General features: G+C 39.6%; 1 protein-coding gene across 1 annotated transcript in view; it reads right to left on the bottom strand.

The window, feature by feature from the left end:
• Positions 1–3191: 3191 nt before the first annotated feature.
• The window catches only part of LOC133632141 (cyclin-G-associated kinase-like), an 82872-nt gene continuing 70564 nt past the window's right edge, over positions 3192–15499 (bottom strand). Inside the window, exons 25-29 of the mRNA XM_062024384.1 lie at positions 14273–14359; positions 13945–14202; positions 9815–9963; positions 7276–7452; positions 3192–6373 (exon numbers count right to left, since the gene is read on the bottom strand). Coding sequence (XP_061880368.1) covers positions 6272–6373; positions 7276–7452; positions 9815–9963; positions 13945–14202; positions 14273–14359 — 773 coding nt within the window. The 3' untranslated portion in view covers positions 3192–6271. The remainder of the gene's footprint in view (positions 6374–7275; positions 7453–9814; positions 9964–13944; positions 14203–14272; positions 14360–15499) is intronic.

Raw genomic sequence — 15499 nt, 5'->3', positions numbered from 1 at the left:
CCGCCGATTATATATGGCGGCGGTGCTGCGGTAACACCGCATTCACGCAACCTCCCGTGAGACTCCCAACTTTCAGTGCCCCCTCCCGAAAACCATCAAGTCTGCTTTTCATCCAGTCAAATAAGTGCTGGCCTAGTCACAAGTGAATGCAACGCATACTTTATCAACGGCGATACAGGTCACACTGAGGGTGCCCGTAAAAAACAACTTTAACACTGTTAGAAATATACGCCACACTGTGAACCCACACTAAAACACATTTCGGGAGAACATCCGCACCGTAACACAACATAAACACAACACCACAAATACCCAGAATCCTTTGCAGCACTGACTTTTCCGGGATGCTACAAGGTGTGTGTGTGGGGGGTGGGGGAGGCGGGGTTCGGTGGTAGCGGGGGTGTATTGAGTAGCGTCCCGAAAGAGTTAGTGCTGCAAAGGATTCTGGGTATTTGTTCTGTTGTGTTTATGTTGTGTTACGGTGCGGATGTTCTTTGTCATTCTTGTTTGGTGTGGATTCACACCGTGGCGTATATTTCCAACAGTGTTAATTCGGCCAACCTCAGTGTGACCTGTATCGCTTTTGATCGAGTATGCGTTGCATTCACGTGTGTGTGCGTACAGAAGCCGCACATATCTTGTGACTGGGCCGGCACGTTGTTAGAATGGATGAAAAGCGGACGTGACGACAGCTCGTAGAGGACGTTAAATTAAGGCAGTGCCTTTAAGACACGCCCCCAAGACTGTGGACTACGAGATATAATGACTGATGAACACCTTGGTTGGATAATGAAGGTTGCCTCAGCTCAAAGTCTGAGCCCCGACATGAATGAACTAGCATCCAAGGAAAGATGGCAGGTATCTGGCTTGGGCACATCAGATTAGATCAGTGTGTTGATCTGCCTCTAACTCCTACTGGGAGTTAGAGGCAGTTTTCTTCCTAGGGGGCGCTAGAGCGCAATTTTGATTTTTGGGGTTTGGTTTTTTTTACTGAACTGGTTGGGGCACGTTTTTGTATGTGTGTGTAAAATTTGGTGAGTTTTGAAGTATTTTAAGGGGGTCAAATTACAGCTCAAAAATCAAAAATGAGTGTTTTTAGTCATTTTTTGTCTTGAAGGGGAAATTGCCAACTTCCTGTTGATTTTTGCCCGAAGAACTTAATTAATGAAAAGTAGGTCTAAGTGAGACCTACATACAGGTTTTGGTTTCATGTCTCTACGACATTCCTACTGGGAGTCAGAGGCCGTTTTCTTCCTAGGGGGCGCTAGGGCGCAATTTTGATTTTTGGGGTTTTTTTTTTTTTACTGAACTGGTTGGGGCACGTTTTTGTATGTGTGTGTAAAATTTGGTGAGTTTTGAAGCATGTTAAGGGGGGCAAAGTAGTGCGCAACGGTGCGGAATAATAGGCGGACCCTAATAATTAAAGCTGCAAGCAGCATTGGTCGGGTCCGCCTTTTGGCAGGTGCTAGTCCTAGGTGTCCCAATACTTTTGTCCAGTGGTAGTCCTGAGTGAGACCTACATAGAGGTTTTTGTTTCGTGTCTCTACGATATTCGTACTGGGAGTTAGAGGAAGTTGTGTCTGAGTTCACATTGTCATTATAGGGTATTGTGTGTATTGAGGCCAAAGAAGGAGTAATCGCATTTTCGTTGTCATTTTTGGCACCAGAGCAGCATCAGTGCTGCGGGTCTTTGAAGGCTCGTAAAATCAAAACTGTAGCACGTATCAAAACGCCGTCGTCAACTTTTAATCAGAAGGGTTCAATCTCTCTCCTGTAGCAGTTTGAAGCCGAAACAACAAACGCGCTCAGAGGAGATAACGTTTGATGTTTGGTGACCGTTTGTAACAAAAATTTTGTTTTGAAGGAGGAATAGCAAACTTCCTGTTGATTTTTGCTGAAGGATGTCAACCTATGAAATGTAGGTCTAGGCGAGACCTACATAGAGGTATTTGTTTCATGTCTCTAAGACGTTCCTACCGGAAGTTACAAGCAGTTTTGTCAGAGTTTTCCTCTGAGGAGCAGTTTTTTCTCTGTTTTTTCCAAAAATTATGTAGAGCACAATTTTGAGTTTTGGGATTCGGTTTTTTTTTAGATCGCAGTTTCCACCAGTCCCGATGTGTGTGAGAATTTTGGTGAGTTTTGAAGTATTTTAAGGGGGTCAAATTACAGCTCAAAAATCAAAAACGAGTGTTTTTAGTCATTTTTTGTCTTGAAGGGGAAATTGCCAAAATTACAGCTCAAAAATCAAAAATGAGTGTTTTTAGTCATTTTTTGTCTTGAAGGGGAAATTGCCAAAATTACAGCTCAAAAATCAAAAATGAGGGTTTTTAGTCATTTTTTGTCTTGAAGGGGAAATTGCCAAAATTACAGCTCAAAAATCAAAAATGAGTGTTTTTAGTCATTTTTTGTCTTGAAGGGGAAATTGCCAAAATTACAGCTCAAAAATCAAAAATGAGTGTTTTTAGTCATTTTTTGTCTTGAAGGGGAAATTGCCAAAATTACAGCTCAAAAATCAAAAATGAGTGTTTTTAGTCATTTTTTGTCTTGAAGGGGAAATTGCCAAAATTACAGCTCAAAAATCAAAAATGAGTGTTTTTAGTCATTTTTTGTCTTGAAGGGGAAATTGCCAAAATTACAGCTCAAAAATCAAAAATGAGTGTTTTTAGTCATTTTTTGTCTTGAAGGGGAAATTGCCAAAATTACAGCTCAAAAATCAAAAATGAGTGTTTTTAGTCATTTTTTGTCTTGAAGGGGAAATTGCCAACTTCCTGTTGGTTTTAGCCCGAGGATGTGAAATTATGAAAGGTAGGTCTAAGTGAGACCTACATAGAGGTTTTTGTTTCATGTCTCTACGACCTTCCTAGTGGGAGTTAGAGGCAGTTCCCTTCCTAGAGGGCGCTAGAGCGCAATTGTGATTTTTGGGGTTTTTTTTTTTTTTTTACTGAACTGGTTGGGGCACGTTTTTGTATGTGTGTAAAATTTGGTGAGTTTTGAAGCATGTTAAAGGGGGTCAAAGTAGTGCGCAACGGTGCGGAATAATAGGCGGACCCTAATAATAATACATTTGATTGACAAGGAACCCAGAAAGACTTGACACTATGAAGTTAGTCAATATGACGAGTGTCTGACAGCCGGACAGTAAAAGCAAAAGGCAAAAAAAACCAATCAAAAAATAGACAAAATGTGGAAATATTCTCCTGGGATCTTTTAATGATTGAAATGTACATTCATGGTATTAGTCGCACATCAGCGCTTTGTTTTGCTGATGCGGTAATAGCGGGGATGATTGTGTCACGTGACTTCCAACGTGGTCACGTGACTTCCAACGTGGTCACGTGACTTCCAACGTGGTCACGTGACTTCCAACGTGGTCACGTGACTTCCAACGTGGTCACGTGACCACGTCGCAGACATCTTCCCAAAGGCAAGTAGAAGAAAGAAGAAAGAGGATGTGTGGTGAAACATCACGTTGGTATTATTTACTTTGGAATGTTGTATATATTAGAATGTCTAACGTGTCAACAAAAGGCCTAACAAAGAAAGAAGAATAAATAAGAAAGTGACGTTTGGTCCGTGAGGTGAAACAAAAGTCAAATGAGCAGAAAGAGTGATGATAATATTCTTCATGATGTTTCATATTTACAATGATCGCTGGTACAAAAACACACCGTGGACCCCAAGGGCCACAGTCAATCACCCTCTTCACTTGTTGTGACAGCTGTCAATCAAACTGAGGGCCGGTCTCAAACTTAGGCTACTTGGTCAACTGTATGCGGTTTTTTCCAAATCCTATTGACAATAAGTGTGCGTGTATGCCCTCCCTCCATCATATATCATTATTTATAAGCTACATTACATAGCATGATGCTAACTGTATGCCCTCCCTCCATCATATATCATTATTTATAAGCTACATAACATAGCATGATGCTAACTGTATGCCCTCCCTCCATCATATATCATTATTTATAAGCTACATTACATAGCATGATGCTAACTGTATGCACTCCCTTATCATATATCATAATAAGCTACATTATTAACATAGCATGATGCTAACTGTATGCACTCCCTCCATCATATATCATAATTAATAAGCTACATTATTAACATAGCATGATGCTAACTGTATGCACTCCCTTATCATGTATCATAGTTAATAAGCTACATTATCAACATAGCATGATGCTAACTGTATGCACTCCATCATATACCATAATTAATAAGCTACATTATTAACATAGCATGATGCTAACAGTGTATGCACTCCCTCCATCATATATCATAATTAATAAGCTACATAACATAGCATGATGCTAACTGTATGTGCTCCCTCCATCATATGTATTAAGCTACATAGCATAGCATGATGCTAACTGTATGCACTCCCTTATCATATATCATGATTTATAAGCTACATAACAGCATGATGCTAACTGTGTACACTCCCTCCATCATATATCATAATTTATAAGCTACACGAAACAGCATGATGCTAACTGTATGCGCTCCCTTATCATATAAAACATCATGGAGGTGTATATGGTGACCTAAATAGCATAGCATGGAGCTAACCGTATGCGCTCATATTTTATCATGGAGTGTACAGTTAGTGACATAACATAGCAGGCTGCTAACTGTATGCTCTCCCTCCATCATGTATGATATCATGGAGGAGCATACAGTTAGCTACATAACATAGCATCTTGCTAACTGCATGCTCTCCCTCCATCATCAAGAGCCTCGTTTTTTGGTGAGCAGCAGTTAGCTACCTAGCGTAGCATGATCCTGGCTATGTGCTACCTCTCGTTATTGGCGTGCATACAGTTAGCGACATGCTACGTTATGTAGCTCACTGTATGCTCTCCCTCCATCATTAAGAGCCTCGTTTTTTGGTGAGCAGCAGTTAGCTACCTAGCATAGCATGATCCTGGCTATGTGCTACCTCTCGTTATTGGCGTGCATACAGTTAGCGACATGCTACGTTACGTAGCTCACTGTATGCTCTCCCTCCATCATTAAGAGCCTCGTTGTTGGTGAGCAGCAGTTAGCTACCTAGCATAGCATGATCCTGGCTATGTGCTACCTCTTGTTATTGGCGTGCATACAGTTAGCGACATGCTACGTTATGTAGCTCACTGTATGCTCTCCCTCCATCATTAAGAGCCTCGTTGTTGGTGAGCAGCAGTTAGCTACCTAGCATAGCATGATCCTGGCTATGTGCTACCTCTTGTTATTGGCGTGCATACAGTTAGCGACATGCTACGTTATGTAGCTCACTGTATGCTCTCCCTCCATCATTAAGAGCCTCGCTGTTGGTGAGCAGCAGTTAGCTACCTAGCATAGCATGATCCCGGCTATGTGCTACCTTTCGTTATTGGCGTGCATACAGTTAGCGACATGCTACGTTATGTAGCTCACTGTATGCTCTCCCTCCATCATTAAGAGCCTCGTTTTTTGGTGAGCAGCAGTTAGCTACCTAGCATAGCATGATCCTGGCTATGTGCTACCTCTCGTTATTGGCGTGCATACAGTTAGCGACATGCTACGTTATGTAGCTCACTGTATGCTCTCCCTCCATCATTAAGAGCCTCGTTGTTGGCGTGCAAACAGTTAGCATCACAGCGTAGCGTGGAGCTCATGTAGCATCCTAAATCTAAATAGTAGAACTAGTGGGTACATACTGCTTGGAGTGGGGGAGGAGAGAAAGTGTTCCGATGTCCCAGTTGCCTGAATGCAGCATGAGAGCAGGACCATCCTCCACCTTTTTCCCATAAGAGCCTAACATGAACATCCAGGCTAAAAACAAAAAAAAAGAGCACTTTTTAAGAGCGAACCTGCAAGTGTCAGTTAGCAGTAATAATGTAATAATAATAAAGTAATAATGTAATAATAATAAAGTAATATAATAATACTTAGACAGCCACAAAGTCTCCATTTAGCAACACTTGCAGGCATGAACACAATCTGCTGTTGTTGTTGACAGTTTGAAGTGAAGTGTTGGTCACGTGATTGTCACTCCGGGTGTGTGTGCGGACCACCACGCCGAGAGCGGACCACCACCACCACCACCACCACCACCACGGCGAGTGCGGACCACCACCACCGCGGGGCCGGTGGCGAGGGGACGACAAGAAGAACAAAGAAGGCCCAATGTGGGCTCAGTCCAGTCCAATCTGACCCAGGATTGAATCCGTTTCGGGTGTTTTTTTGTCGTCTTCAAAAAGGCCAAATCCGGTCCAGCTCGGTCCGGTCCGGGTCGAGCCGGTTTTTAAAAGAGCGCTTTGGATCCCTGGTTCTCAAACTCTGACCAGGCGTCGTTCAGTTCCATGAAGATCATCTTAGCGTACTGCTCGTACGGCTGGTCCGTCGCCTGCGTGGACAAGACGGGCACCGGGAATTCCGGGGTTACTTTTTTTTCACCTACGCTTTGAGACTCGCGGCTGATAAAATGGTGCGGCTAATTTGTGGTTTTTTTTTTCCTTCGCTGACGACCGTAATGCAAACAGTATTTTTTTCTACTCAAATGGATTCTTCAACGTTTGTAAGTTTTACAATATAGCATGACCATGACTTCTGTTTTGTTTGATCAGCCGTTTTACTGCCTTTTGGAAACAATTAAGGTATGTGAATAAACATGTGCAACAGATGTTGGTGTAAATATCTCATTTCACTTATAGTCCGGCGTGGCCAACATATGAAAAATTACTTTTTTCATAAATGCCGTTTGGTCATTTAGCCATCCATGACGTTCCTACTCATATGGATTCCTAGTTTATCACCTTAAGCAACGTTTGTAAGTTTTACAATCTACCTAAAACAATTCTTACTCACTAAAGCGTTCTGAGGTGCCTGCAGGAGTGTTTTCGTGCATAATTATACTGCTGTCGTAATGTCATCAAGCAAGCGTTGCTAGCATTAGCTAATATGCTAACATGTTGGTATTGTTAACATACAATGGCATTCTTTTTGTATTGTTTCAGTTTCGTAAATGTACAAAAACGTCACCGGGGACTTATTAAGTCGGTTTCTGCAGCGAGTGTGTCCATGACCATGACTTCTGTTTTGTTTGATCAGCCGTTTTACTGCCATTTGGAAACAATTAAGGTATGTGAATAAACATGTGCGACATATTTCTGTGTAAATATCTCATTTCACTAATTATATGGAAGAACTGTTTCCATATTGGGGGAAATAGGGTACATCAGGATGGGTGGAGCACTATCCAAAAAACAAGCGTGCCTAGGTCTACGTGTGATGACCCTCATACTGCACCTTATCAGGGTGGACCACCAACACGGCCTTCCTGTAGAACTTCTTCACCTGCTCGGGCGTCACCAGGTCTGCCATACCCACGGGCTTCCAGCGGGTCTCGCCCTCCCACAGCACGGTGTGCAGCGTGGACAGCAGCGCGCGGATGTTCCTCTCCTTGCCCTCGATCCAGTCCAGGATCTAGGAACGGACCGACGCACTTGAACGCATCGCCAAAATGATGACACCTTCTTCACGCTCAGTCATGTGACACCTTACACCGGGGGGGGGGGGGGGGGCCAAACTTTGTCCAAACGAAATGTCCAAGTATGCAGGGGGGCGGGGCGTTAGAGAGTAAAATAATAGTGGGAGTGTTGCGTTCAAATGTCTATTAAGTACATCCATAGTAAGGATGGTGTGTTCAAGTGTTTACCATGCAAAATAATAGTGTTGCGTTCAAATGTCTATTAAGTACATCCTTAGTAAGGATGGTGTGTTCAAGTGTTTACCAAGTAAAATAATAGTGCTGCGTTCAAATGTCTATTAAGTACATCAATAGTAAGAATGTTGTGTTCAAGTGTTTACCAAGTAAAAAAATAGTGGGAGTGTTGCGTTCAAATGTCTACTAAGTACATCCATAGTAAGGATGGTGTGTTCAAGTGTTTACCAAGTAAAATAATAGTGCTGCGTTCAAATGTCTATTAAGTACATCAATAGTAAGAATGTTGTGTTCAAGTGTTTACCAAGTAAAATAATAGTGGGAGTGTTGCGTTCAAATGTCTACTAAGTACATCCATAGTAAGGATGGTGTGTTCAAGTGTTTACCAAGTAAAATAATAGTGTTGCGTTCAAATGTCTATTAAGTACATCCTTAGTAAGGATGGTGTGTTCAAGTGTTTACCAAGTAAAATAATAGTGTTGCGTTCAAATGTCTATTAAGTACATCAATAGTAAGAATGTTGTGTTTAAGTGTTTACCAAGTAAAATAATAGTGGGAGTGTTGCGTTCAAATGTCTATTAAGTACATCCATAGTAAGGATGGTGTGTTCAAGTGTTTACCAAGTAAAATAATAGTGTTGCATTCAAATGTCTACTAAGTACACCAATAGTAAGGATGGTGTGTTCAAGTGCTTACCATGTAAAATAATAGTGTTGCATTCAAATGTCTACTTAGTACATTAAAAGTAAGAATGTTGTGTTCAAATGTTTACCAAGTAAAACATAAACGAGATTGTTGCGTTCAAATGTCTACTAAGTACACCAATAGTAAGAATGTTGTGTTCAAGTGTTAAAACAAGTAAAACATAAACGAGAGTGTTGCGTTCAAATGTCTATTAAGTAGATCAATAGTAAGAATGTTGTGTTCAAGTGTTTACCATGTAAAACATAAACGAGAGTGTTGCGTTCAAATGTTTATTAAGTACATCAATAGTAAGGATGTTGTGTTCAAGTGTTTACCATGTAAAATAATGGTGTTGCATTCAAATGTATACTAAGTAGATCAATAGTAAGAATGTTGTGTTCAAGTGTTTACCAAGTAAAATAATAGTGGGAGTATTGCGTTCAAATGTCTATTAAGTACATCAATAGGAAGAACGTTGCGTTCAAGTGTTTACCAAGTAAAACATAAACGAGATTGTTACGTTCAAATGTCTATTAAGTACATCAATAGTAAGAATGTTGTGTTCAAGTGTTTACCAAGTAAAATAATAGTGGGAGTGTTGCGTTCAAATATCTATTAAGTACATCAATAGTAAGGATGGTGTGTTCAAGTGCTTACCAAGTAAAATAATAGTGTTGCATTCAAATGTCTACTTAGTACATTAAAAGTTGAATGTTGTGTTCAAATGTTTACCAAGTAAAACATTAACGAGATTGTTGCGTTCAAATGTCTACTAAGTAGATCAATAGTAAGAATGTTGTGTTCAAGTGTTTACCAAGTAAAACAAACAGGAGTGTTGCGTTCAAATGTCTATTAAGTACATCAATAGTAAAAACGTTGCGTTCAAGTGTTTACCAAGTAAAACATAAACGAGATTGTTACGTTCTAATGTCTATTAAGTACATCAATAGTAAGAATGTTGCGTTCAAGTGTTTACCAAGTAAAACATAAACGAGAGATGTGATGTTCATGCACGGTTCATTTTATGCACCAGTAAAAAAAAAAAGGTAACACTTTAGTATGGGGAACATATTCACCATTAATTAGTTGCTTATTAACATGTAAATTAGTAACATATTGGCTCTTAACTAGTCATTATTAAGTACTTATTAATGCCTTATTCGGCATGGCCTTATTATAACCCTAACCCTCTATATATAACTTTGTCTTGAATTTGACAAAAAATAACATTTTATTTTCCACTAAAGAAGTGTTGGGGGAATGCGCATATGAAACTGCTGGGGTTCCGTACCTCCAAAAAGGTTAAGAACCACTGTGATAAAGTGATTGGAGCACATAGTTGTTTGTTTACAAAAACATTAAACTAGTTTGACACTCCTGGTGTCAAAGTTAATGAATGTATTTGAAGAACAGAGCCAATAAAAAAAAAAAGCATGTCACCTGTAGTTTGAGAGGATCCATTTCTCTTGTGAGCTCCTCCCTCCTCATCTCAGCGATAGTCCTCGGCCCTTTTCTGTCAAACTTGGAGGAGAAACCCTGAGTGGACAGCAAGTCCCCGAAGTCCTCCTCCTTCACTTTGGGCTTGGGGCCTGGGTCACGTCAGGACAGGAGGATTTTAGAAGGATGCAAAAGTAGTTTTCTCATTAAATGTATTTATTGTGTGAATGCTCCAAAACATTCACACATGCTTTTCTACACCAACATTCATCTATTATGCAACTTCTTCTTCTTCTTCTCCACATTTTGGTGCGCTCTACCTTCCACATTTTTCAACCCATTCAAACCCCTCCAACTTCAAACTGTTCAGCCTATTTAGGAATCGCGGACTTCCCCTTAAAAAAAAAAAAATCCCAGATTTCCAGGACGATTTTCCTATTTTAAAATGAATTGGCCAATTTTCAAACTTTCCCCATTTCCAAATTATTCAACCAATTCAAACTATTGCACCATTCTGGAAATTCAAAATATCCTTTTTTCAAATAAAAAAAAAATTCCCGGATTTCCCCAAATTGTTATTTTTTTTCCCATTTTCCCCCATTCAAAATAAATTGTCCATTTTTCCAACTTCCACAATTTCAACATTTTTAAACCATTTCACCCTCACCACATTCAACCCATCCTGGACATTCAAACTAGCATTTTTCCACGTTCAAAAAATTTCCAGGAATTTTCCGGTTTTCCCGAAATTCCGTAATACCATTTCTCAATTACAAATGTTACTACTTCAACATTTCTCGATTTGCAAAATTCCAACACCAACCATTCAGAACATTCAAATGTTGTAGCATTTTCAAAAAAATTCCCGCTTTTCCCGAAATTCCCTTTGAAATGAATGGGACATTTTTCAAAGTTGCACAACCCCCCACATTTTTATTCGATTCAAACCCTTCCAACTTTCAACTTGAAAAAATTTAGCCTTTTCAGGAATTAAAAAATAATTTAAAAAACCCCAGGATTTCCTAGAATTCCCAGTTTTTAGGGATATTTCCCCATTCAAAATGAATTATCCAATTTTCAAACTTTCACAATTCCCAAATGTTTTAACCGAATCAAACCATTCCACCTTCAACACATTCAATTCATCCTGGAAATTCAAATAACCATTTTTCCACTTTCAACAAATTTCCAGGAATTCCCGTTTTTTTCTAACCTTATTTCCAACCTTTTTTACTGTGAAGACTCTTTTCACATTTTTCAACCCATTCAAACCCCTCCAACTTCAAACTGTTCAGCCTATTTGGGAATCGCGGACTTCCCCTTAAAAAATACAAATAAAATCCCAGATTTCCAGGACGATTTTCCCATTTAAAATTAATTGGCCAATTTTCAAACTTTCCCCATTTTTCAAGTCGTTCAAATTATTCCACCATTCTGGAAATTCAAACTACCCTTTTTTCAAATAAAAAAAAAATTCCCGGATTTCCCCAAATTGTTATTTTTTTTTCCATTTTCCCCCATTCAAAATGAATTGTCCATTTTTCCAACTTCCACAATTTCAACATTTTTCAAACAATTTTAAACCATTTCACCCTCACCACATTCAACCCATCCTGGACTCAAACTATAATTTTTCCACGTTCAAAAAATTTCCAGGAATTTTCCAGTTTTCCCGAAATTCCGTAATACCATTTCTCAATTACAAATGTTACTACTTCAAATTTCTCGATTTGCAAAATTCCAACACCAACCATTCAGAACATTCAAATGTTTTAGAATTTTCAAAAAAATTCCCGCTTTTCCCGAAATTCCCTTTGAAATGAATGGGACATTTTTCAAAGTTGCACAACCCCCCACATTTTTATTCGATTCAAACCCTTCCAACTTTCAACTTGAAAAAATTTAGCCTTTTCAGGAATTAAAAAATAATTTAAAAAAACCCAGGATTTCCCAGAATTCCCAGTTTTTAGGGATATTTCCCTATTCAAAATGAATTATCCAATTTTCAAACTTTCACAATTCCCAAATGTTTTAACTGAATCAAACCATTCCACCTTCAACACATTCAATTCATCCTGGAAATTCAAATAACCATTTTTCCACTTTCAACAAATTTCCAGGAATTCCCGTTTTTTTCTAACCTTATTTCCAACCTTTTTTACTGCGAAGACTCTTTTCACATTTTTCAACCCATTCAAACCCTTCCAACTTCAAACTGTTCAGCCTATTTGGGAATCGCGGACTTTGCCTTAAAGAATAAAAATAAAATCCCAGATTTCCAGGACGATTTTCCCATTTAAAATTAATTGGCCAATTTTCAAACTTTCCCCATTTTTCCACTCGTTCAAATTATTCCACCATTCTGGAAATTCAAACTACCCTTTTTTCAAATTAAAAAAAAATTCCCGGATTTCCCCAAATTCTTATTTTTTTTTCCATTTTCCCCATTCAAAATGAATTGTCCATTTTTCCAACTTCCACAATTTCAAAATTTTTCAAACAATTTTAAACCATTTCACCCTCACCACATTCAACCCATCCTGGACATTCAAACTATCATTTTTCCACATTCAAAAAAATTCCAGGAATTCCCGGTTTTCCCGAAATTACGTAATACCATTTCTCAATTACAAATGTTACTACTTCAAATTTCTCGATTTGCAAAATTCCAACACCAACCATTCAGAACATTCAAATGTTTTAGCATTTTCAAAAAAATTTCCGCTTTTCCCTAAATTCCCTTTGAAATGAATGGGACATTTTTCAAAGTTGCACAACCCCCCACATTTTTATTCGATTCAAACCCTTCCAACTTTCAACTTGAAAATATTCAGCCTTTTCAGGAATTAAAAAATAATTTGAAAAAAAACAGGATTTCCTCGAATTCCCAGTTTTTAGGGATATTTCCCCATTCAAAATGAATTATCCAATTTTCAAACTTCCACAATTCCCAAATGTTTTAACCGAATCAAACCATTCCACCTTCAACACATTCAATTCATCCTGGAAATTCAAACAACCATTTTTCAACGTTCAACAAATTTCCAGGAATTCCAGTTTTTTTCTAACCTTATTTCCAACCTTTTTTTTACCGCGATGACTCCTTTCACATTTTTCAACCCATTTCAATTGTTCCACTGTCAAAACATTTCTCTTAGTCAGGACAAAAAAACAGGTTGGTTTAAGAAACTGAAAAATTCCCGTTTTTTTTGGAAATTCCATAAAACAATTTCTCAATAAAAAGTGTTACTACCTCAACATTTCTTGCCCGATTTAAACAATTCCAACACCAACCAGTTCAGCTCATTCAGGACATTCATGCTCCTTATCATTTTTAAAAAATACCGCTTTTCTCCAAATTCCCAAATTTCCAGGAAGTTCCCATTGAAATGAATTGACCATTTTTCAAACTTCCACCATTTCTACATTTTTAAAGCGATTCAAACCATTCCAACATCAACACATTCCACTCATCCTGGACATTGAAACTAACACTTTCCCAAGTTCAACATTCAGACTACATTCTGTCAGCATTTCAGTTCAACCTCAGCATTGGAGCATTCCCACCATGTCATTCCTTCAGGAATTGCCTCATCTAGTTCTTATTATTTAAATTGTACTTCTTTTTTAGTTTAATTAATATATAACCCAGCATGGACGAATAGAACAGACAAGTCATTGTTTTGTCTGCTCGCGGAAAACAAACATCCTAATCTACGATTTGACTCCCTCGAACGGCCTTGACGCTGTGAAAACAGGACCAGGGTGTTTCCGAGGACACCTCAACGATGGACACTTTTGACCTCCCTCCCTCCTGACAATAAAGACCTATCTGATCTATCTCTATCTATCTGAATTAATTAATTTCTAATTTTTAATATAAATGTATTTTATATTAAAAAAAATAAAAACAGAAACTTTGAATGTAATGGACGGCGTGGCTCTGATTAGTAGAGCGGCCGTGCCCAGCAACTTGAGGGTTGTAGGTTCAATTCCAGCTTCCGCCAGTCTACCGCAGGGCAGCTGTGGCTACAAATGTAGCTTACCACCACCATGGCTCTCACTTCTCGCTTTAAGCGTGTACAAAAGCGCTATATAAATCTAATCCATGATGACTATTATCATGTGCTTACCAAATCCCGCAGTTCGAACGCCTCGCTCCTCCCGGCCTCCGATGACGCTGGAGAAGTTGAGGTTGTAGTTGGGCTTGGCAGACTGCGCGCCGGAAGGCTGCGGGGCCGACGCCTCCTTGGGCGCAGACCCAGACTGCCATTGTTTGTTTTGACTGGAAGCAGCTCTACCGGCCTGCCAGGACTGGGCTTGAGGCTTGGCGGCAGAGGACGAAGAAGACGAAGGTACTTTTGTGCCGGACACGGTACTGTTGGTTGAATCTGGACGAGACAAGCTTGGTCAGTTGAATTCAGTGCGTCAGTAAAACCTAATCTCATCTGTTAGACTTACTTGGTCGTTTGGAGCTGAGGTTTCCCAAGTCAGCAAAAGGATCAAAGGTCTGAGATTTGGCCTTTGACATTGACGCCAGACTAGAAGCTACAAACACAGAAATATGCAAAAAAAAAAGTCAATAAGGACCTCTTGTGGCACTTTACCACGACCCGTCAGACATTTGAAGAAAGCACAAAAAGATGAACTCTGAGTTATGACTAAGCTCCTAACTCAGAACACTCACATCTTAAAGAGGACCCAACTTTTCTTTCCTGATGGTACCTGCTCTTGTGTATTTGGGATCTGCACAAGTCCTGACAATGTCAACTCAAACCATGGAAGCATGGTGGAGATATTTATAAAAGAACCTTACCTTCTTTCATACGTCTTCCAAACAAGCCGTTTGAGATTGTGGCGTCTGCGGATATCTCCACATATGGTAAAGGTTTACCCAGAGGGCTTATCGCGAGTCCGCCATTTTTAATTTATGCAGGAGCGATCGTAGTACAACTACATGCTGTTGCGTTGACCAGCGTTCCTCCAATGGGGAATTCAAATGGCTAGTCTCTCCCAGATTCTTTTTATGGCAATAAGCTGATGTTTATATTCAATCACCAGGCTGTAGTTGGTATTTTGTGGTTTATTCTCCAAGCTTAGAGGACAAACGTGAGACCAATCTAGCACACCAGTGTTCCCTCGCCCGGTCTAGCTCGGTCTCCCCTCAAACCCCCGGAAGTCCCGTGATCTTCCCTCTGTCCCTCGCCCCCACTCCCTTTGTTTAGACTAGTCAGATGAAACTAAAATGGAGCTGTTTGGCCACAATACCCAGCAATATGTTTGGAGGAGAAAAAGGTGAGGCCTTTAATCCCAGGAACACCATGCCTACCGTCAAGCATGGTGGTAGGCCTGTTTTGCTGCCAATGGAACTGGTGAATGTCAATCAAGTGACGAAAGTGACTTCTTGGTGAAGATTGATGATCGATAATTTTTAAGTCAAATTTTTTAATGCGTGGTTTAGACCAGTGTTTTTCAACCACTGTGCCGCGGCATACTAGTGTGCCGTGAGATACAGTCTGGTGCACCGTGGGAGATGATCTCATTTCACCTATTTGGGTTAAAAATATTTTTTGCAAAGCAGTAATTATAGTCTGCAAATGATGTGTTGTTGTTGAGTGTCGGTGCTGTCTAGAGCTCGGCAGAGTAATGTGATTAGTTTTACCAGCCCAACTGTGATAAAATGGCAAC

This window comes from Entelurus aequoreus, linkage group LG17 (assembly GCF_033978785.1).
Source record: "Entelurus aequoreus isolate RoL-2023_Sb linkage group LG17, RoL_Eaeq_v1.1, whole genome shotgun sequence".
Taxonomy (NCBI): domain Eukaryota; kingdom Metazoa; phylum Chordata; class Actinopteri; order Syngnathiformes; family Syngnathidae; genus Entelurus; species Entelurus aequoreus.
This window is presented reverse-complemented; position numbering and strand designations above follow the sequence as displayed.